Below are 6970 nucleotides of genomic sequence, written 5' to 3' on the forward strand. Positions count from 1 at the left end.
TTGAATACAATGATGTAAGAGAGTTTTGCAGATTAACTACTTTATTCTGAACTCCCTGAAAACTTTCTGCTTTAAGAAGCACCCTAACACCATGCAAAGATTCAATTCAACTTTAAAGGGACTTTTTTTTTTTTTTTTTCCAAAGCCATACTGCTAAGTATGGCCTTTTAAATTATTTATAGAGAATTGTTGTGACAATATCTTGCTTGGTGAGCTGCTGATGTATATACACAGAATTATCCACAGAAATTAAGCCCACTGCCTTTTTTTAACTTTTTCAATTCTAGCTTCACTATAAGTTCATGTCAGAAATAGCTTTAGAATTTTATGCAGTAATAATTTTCATTGCCTCACTGCTTCAAATAGACAGGAAATTCTTTCATTACTACCCCACTTCTAGTCATAATTAACAATTCAAATGCAGCCAATTGTGTAACATGTAAAATATTTGTTAGATGTTTCTATAATATGCCACCATGCCTAATTTTATGAAAAACTGTGTAGAATTAAGGAAATAATTACATAATAAGTATATTAATAAAGTCAATCTAAGAGTAAGTATTAACAAACAATAAAATGGAAACATAATCATTCTTATTCAATTTTAAGATTTTTTTTTTTACTTTTCATTTTATTGTCCTGTTTCATGATAATCCTACAGACTTCCATCCAATGATGATCAAGGAGATATTCAGTGGGAGCATCTTGCACAGAGTTCTTCTGAAATTCTTCTCTATCTGTTGTCATGCCAACACAAATTTTCTTTCTAGACAGGATTTTTTATTATTATTCCCAGAAAAATAATTTGACAGCTTTGTTACAAATATTGGAGGGAGAAAATGTCAAACAGTAAAAAACAACGTAATCTTAATGGGCTTCCTCGGCCATTAATGAGGGAAGGAAGAAAGACAAAAGATTTGAAGTTCATAGTCACTTTCTACAATGAATTTTTGTTTCTGCATGGGATATATTTGCACGGGATGTTTGATCTACATGTATGAAAAACTGCAAACTGTTGCACTCTCTTTTTTGTGAAATTTTAAGAAAGTAATTTTCACGCAGTTTTTTTATGAACCATAACTCTTTGAATGTACTTGTATGTGAAAGACACAATCTGAGAACGCTATGCAAGTCAAGCAGTTTAGTCATATACAGAGCCTCCCTGGACTGAGTTGCTAGCCACCTGACGTCAATTTAAATTCTTCTAGGAACAGAAACAATGTACAATAATATATTATTGCCTGGTCCAAGAGACATAGCTGGCACTAACCGATACAATTATTTTTTTATCTTAAAGTGCAACTGGATTACAAAGTAGCTAGGATTTTTAAAAATAACAATAATAATAATAATAAATAAAAGTCTCAATTCTCTTAGCATAACACACCAGAAGATAATGCATATCAAGGAACAAAGGATACTTTTCAGGAATGGGATAATAGATTTTTTTTTTTTACTCTACTGAGAAATTGAAAAGTAACTAGACCTTTAATTGAAAATAGAAATAAACTCTAAATAAAAAGAATGAGATTTAAAAATCTGTACTATCAAATAGCACAAATGTGTTATTATATGTAGGTGATCTAATTTGTAAAGAAAGTCTAACATTCCTTTCAAGCATATGAAGTGCAAATTTGATGTCTGTATCTTACCATTTACTTTTTCTTCACCTTCATTTTTACTTAAATTTTATAGCTGAATCAGAAATAAGGAAGAATTGAATAATTCCTTTTTTTTTTCCCTATAGTTCAATCTCTAAAATCAGCAGTTTCCTTATAACCGCCTAAATGTCATGCAAAGAATACTAGTGAGAGAAATTTTCATGAAGAATAAAGTATGGTGATAACTGCTTACATGTTAAACCAGATAATCATCAGTTGTCTGTAGTTAAATACAGAAAAGGTAAGCAGTAATAAAGATTCAGACAGTAAAGATAAGCCTACTGAATTACATGAACTGGTATTTCCACATTTATGTTTTGCAGCAAAATCTATCCTCTTGCATCAAAATCTGCTCAGTAGATTTCACAGTAAATTTGATTTCATTTTAAAAGATGCATCCTGAAAACATAATTTTTGTCTTAAATAATTAAGCTATGAAACCCCTTGCCTATTGCATTTCATTAGAGTAAATCTTTAAAATATATTCCCAGCTCACAGGAGTGAGCTTTGCTTGCAGATGGCCAAGAGAACATATTTGACACTGCCAACATTTTCACAGGAAATAATGCCAAAAAATAAGTTCTGTAAAAGCTCAGCAGGCTTTGGAATTGTTCGTAGTCCAGTGACTATATAAAAATCTTGAGTATTTCAGGTATTCAGAAATCTTAAATGGACTTAGAATAAATATAAAACTTGCACAGAGAATTTGCCTGTAAATAGTAGTATTTTTCTGAATGAATTAGAGTCATAGAATCATAGAATGACTTGGGTTGGAAGGGACCTCAAAAATCATTTATTACCAACCACTAAATCAGGCAGTTGATCAGTTTACTCAAGACCCCATCCAATCTGAACACCTCCAGGGATGGGACACCCACAGCCCTTGTGGGCAACCTGTTCCAGCACCTTACCCTTGTCTCAGTGAGAAATTTCCTTTCTTTTAGTTTAAAAATATCTTAATTTGTCCTATCACTATCTACCCATGACAAAAGTTGTTTTCCCTCCTGTTTATAATAAGCTCCCTTCAAATATTGGAAGGCTGCAATCAGGTCTCCTCAGAGCATTCACTTGTCCAGGCTGAATAAGTCCAGTTCCATCATGCTGTGTCTCATCCCACCCAGTGGGTTTCGAGGAAGGTGAATCCTTTTCTACCACCTGAGTCCCGCCTCCCCTAGTCAGCAAGGGGTCGCTACCACAATGGAGTCATCCAAGACTCAGAGGAGTAATACACATCAATTTACTGAGAGATTTCTTAACAACATATAACAACTACTTGGAGGTAAAGTTAGCTAATTCACTAATTATGATTAATAAATGTTACAGGTAAGACAATTTTAGGCAACAGCCTTTATGAAAAGAATAAGATAAAAGATAGAACATGGAGAAATAGAGACAGACAGTTATATAAAATACAGCAAAGCGGTTCACAGCTCCTACATCCAGCGATGTCTTCGTGTCAGGTGCTGATCTTCAGTAGTGATGGGTCATCAGACGTTGTGTTGTTCAGTTGAGATGACTAACTATGACAGTACAAACTCTTAGTTATAGTCCAAAGTGGTCGAGTCAGCTCTTTTTGGAGTGACAGGTTCTGGCTTTGGGATCTCAGTAGGAACTCCTTTGTTCCCATCTTCCAGGCCTTGCAAATTTAATTCAGCAGATAAGAGGAAGCAGGGAGTCACCAGTTCATATCCTGTCTTCACAAGATACAATGGTATCATCTCCCAGTCTCCCCGAAACAAGCTGGAGTTATTTGCTCCCAGGCCAAGTCTTCAGCCAGTTAACACTCCTGAGCACTTCCTTTAAAATGCAAACAGCTCCAAAGAAGTGCTTTCAAACGTAAAATTCACCACAAAGTGATGTTGTTTGCCTCATGTTAATTTGAGACAGTCTCAGACAGCCTGTCTTCATAGCGGATGTGCTCCAGCCTTGAGGAAATTTTAATGACCCTCTTATTCCAACAGCTCTGCACCTTTCTTGTTCTGGGAGCCCCAGAATGGACATACTATTCCAGTCGGGGCCTCACGAGGGCTGAGCAGAGGAGGCCAATAACCTCTCTCACCTGCTGGCCACTCTTTTGATGAAGCTCAGGATAAAGTTGGCCTTCCAGGCTGCATGTGCACACTACTGGCCCATGTTAGATTTTTCATCTACCATGACCTACACAACCTTCTCTGCAGGGATGCTCACAAGGATTTCTTCTTCCAGTCTGTACATACACCTGGAATTACCCTGACTCAAATGTAATACCTTGCACTTGGCCCTGTTGAATGTCATTAAGTTCACATGGACCCACTTTTTGAGCCCGTCCTAGTATCTCTGAATGTCAGTCTTTTCTTTGATGTTATCAGCTACACCACTCAACTTGATGTCATCCACAAACTTGCTGAGGGTACACACAATCTCATCATCTATGTCATTGATAAAGATGTTAAAGACCGCCAGTTACAAGATGAACCCTGGGAGGACACCACACATAACTGGCCTCCACCTGGATATAGAACTGTTTACAGCAACCCTCTAGCTATGACCTTCTAACCAATTCCTTATCTGCCAAGTAGTTCATTCTTCAGACCAGTATCTTGACGTGTGGAATCAAACTCTATAACCCACGTGAGGTTATAAAGTATGTACGTTTATTACAAAGCGAGGAAGCATGGGGGATATTTCCACCATAAATGCTTCAAGGATAACATAATTCAGAGTCCCTTATATTTCCACAGATAATACATATTCATTAATTATGTGTGAGACAATTAACATATACATCATATACCTATCTCAGGTAGTGATTTATGAAGTCTCCAGTCTTCTATTCCATGTTCTCATCTAGCATCCTTTTAGCATCATGACAGTCCAACCAACAGTCTTTTACTTTATCCAATGGTCTTTCTCACTTGTCCTCTAGATGAACTTCCTTCATTGGCGCATGCTCAGTAAAAGAATGCCAATTATAAGTAATTTTAGGTACCAAAATCATAACATTTGCTCACTCAGCACTCAGCCATAATTTCTGGACATCTGCTCACCCTTGGATAGAGATAAGTTTGGAAGGAGGATAGAGGGGTGTATCCTGATGCCTGACTGTTGCATACCAACCTAATCCCAGAGCAAGACAATTTGGCCTTGTGTGGAGGCCCTGGCATCTTTGATGTTTGTTAAGCCTGCTGTTCTTTTGCTGAGGATCTCTTATCTAAACAGAATAGCCTTACAGCATGCTTTCTAGCCTATAATACTATACACATACTATTCGCAGCATTTAAGAACTATTGCAGTTTTGCAACCAAGAATTAATCACATAATTCAACAACTATATTTCTAAAATATGTCCTAAAATATTGTAGTACGCGGCAACCGAAGGTACGGGCTGGGACGCACTAGGACACCTCCCCTGCCCAGAGCTTGTGGGCGTAGACGAAGCGAACAAAGAGATAAGGGAGATAAGGAAGGATACTTTGTAATGAAGCAATAAACGCCATTTTGCCGCTCACCATATTGGTGTGTGCACGCGTCAGGATGGTCGGGGACTGGGTGTTAGTCCTTGCAAATAGGGTGCAGTTCACGAACGGAATATCTTGTGTTGAATAATCAGCATTTGGTGCCCCGTGCGTGGAACTGCATCACCCTGTTGTGGTGTGGCTGGCACCCAACCCACGCGTGAAGAGAGTGTCCGCGCATGGAAGGCGGGAATCGCAGTTGCCTGTGGTTTCGAAGTAGGTTCGCCACAGAAGGCCGGTTCGGCGTTTAGAACTTCAGCCATGGAGCAAGTTATTAAGGTACTGCTTCAGTTTTGTAAGGATTATTGTGGTAAATCAGCCCCTTCTAAGAAGGAGATAGCTGCTGTGTTATCACGGCTAGAAAAGGAGGGCTGCCTGGCAACCCCGGGGGCGGTGCTGGATAATGGGTTGTGGGATTCTTTTACTATGAAACTCGCCCAACGGGTTATGTCCTCGCCCAAGAAAGATAAGAATCTGCTAAAAAACTGGGGACTCATCCTGGGGGCGTTGAAGGCAGCCAAGGAGGATAAGGAAGCACAGTATACGGCACAAAAATTGGTGGGGCTTGCGGGTCGTGCAGAACAGGGTGGGAGTTTGGAAATGGAAAGGGGGGAGGTGCGAGGGGTTTGCGCTTCCCCTACAGATGGCCGTGGATGTTCTCCTGCCACCGAGGCGCCACCTGAGCCCAGGATCGATCAACGGACAATGCCCTGGCCGTTGGGTAATCCTTATCCGACTGCCTCAGCTGCCCTGAAGGAGGCCCCACCTCCCTACCCCCGCCTGAACTTGTATCCTGCCCTGCCTGATGAGGGTGGGGGAGGGGGTAGCTCTTGTAACAGCTCTCCTGACCTCCGAATTTGTATCCTGCCCTGCAGGATGAGGGTGGGGGAGGGGGTGGCACAACACTGCCATATAAGGGAACTAACAGAGTGCCAGGGGGAGGGGGTGGGACCGAGCAGGGGGCGGTGGCCGCTGGCCCTCCTGAGCAGTTCACTGATTGGTCCCAGATCCAGGAGGGCATGGAGAGCAGTGGCCTGCCTGTGAGAGCGTTCCCGGTGGTGGCGGGGCCCAACTGCGCTACCTGGGTGCCGCTGGATCAAAAAGGCACCACTCGCTTTATAGAGGTGATAGAGAAAAAGGGGTTGAAATCGCCCTTTACCACATCCACCCTGGAGGCACTGACCGCGCAGGGCCCCCTCCTGCCTCATGATATTACAAATCTGATGAGAATGGCGCTTAAGCCAGTCCAATATACTTTGCGGGAACAGGAGTTTAGAGCTCAGTGCAGACAAACATTGCTCCGGATGGAGCGAGATGATCACCACCCTCTAAGGCGGGGGGGGGCACGAATATGGCAAGGCTTACGGGGATGGAGGATAGAATGGCCACGCCCCAGGGCCAAGCAGCTCTCCTGCGGCTGGGGGAGTTGTTGGCCACCATGGACGCTATGCTTAAAACATTCCGAAGGTTCACAAGAGATGCAGAACCCCCAGCCCCGTGGACAGTAATCACCCAAGAGCCCACAGAATCTTTTCAGCAATTTGCGGATCGCCTAATCCACGCTGTAGAGGGATCTGAGCTGCCCCTGGTAGCCAGAGACCTGGTCATTGTGGACTGTTTAAAACAGAAGTCCCATGAAGACATCAAGGTTATCCTGAGGTCGGCTCCTGAAGGAGTTCGCACGCCAGGAGACATTATTAAGTATGTGTTGGATAAGCAAAAAGGGAGGCCAGTTACTGTGGAGAGCCTGGTGGCTGTGATGCAGGGGGCAGTGCAGACTCCACCGACCATGGGACCAACCCCCACACAAGGAAC

The 6970-nt window shown here is 41.8% G+C and overlaps 1 protein-coding gene across 1 annotated transcript in view; it reads left to right on the plus strand.

Annotated features, from left to right (window-relative positions):
- The window catches only part of LOC110402288, a 10693-nt gene continuing 9886 nt past the window's right edge, over nt 6164–6970 (plus strand). The window contains 2 exon segments of the mRNA XM_021404247.1: nt 6164–6489; nt 6492–6911. Of these exon segments, the coding sequence (XP_021259922.1) occupies nt 6175–6489; nt 6492–6911 (735 nt within the window). The 5' untranslated portion in view covers nt 6164–6174.

Source organism: Numida meleagris, chromosome 1 (genome assembly GCF_002078875.1).
Source record: "Numida meleagris isolate 19003 breed g44 Domestic line chromosome 1, NumMel1.0, whole genome shotgun sequence".
Lineage (NCBI taxonomy): Eukaryota > Metazoa > Chordata > Aves > Galliformes > Numididae > Numida > Numida meleagris.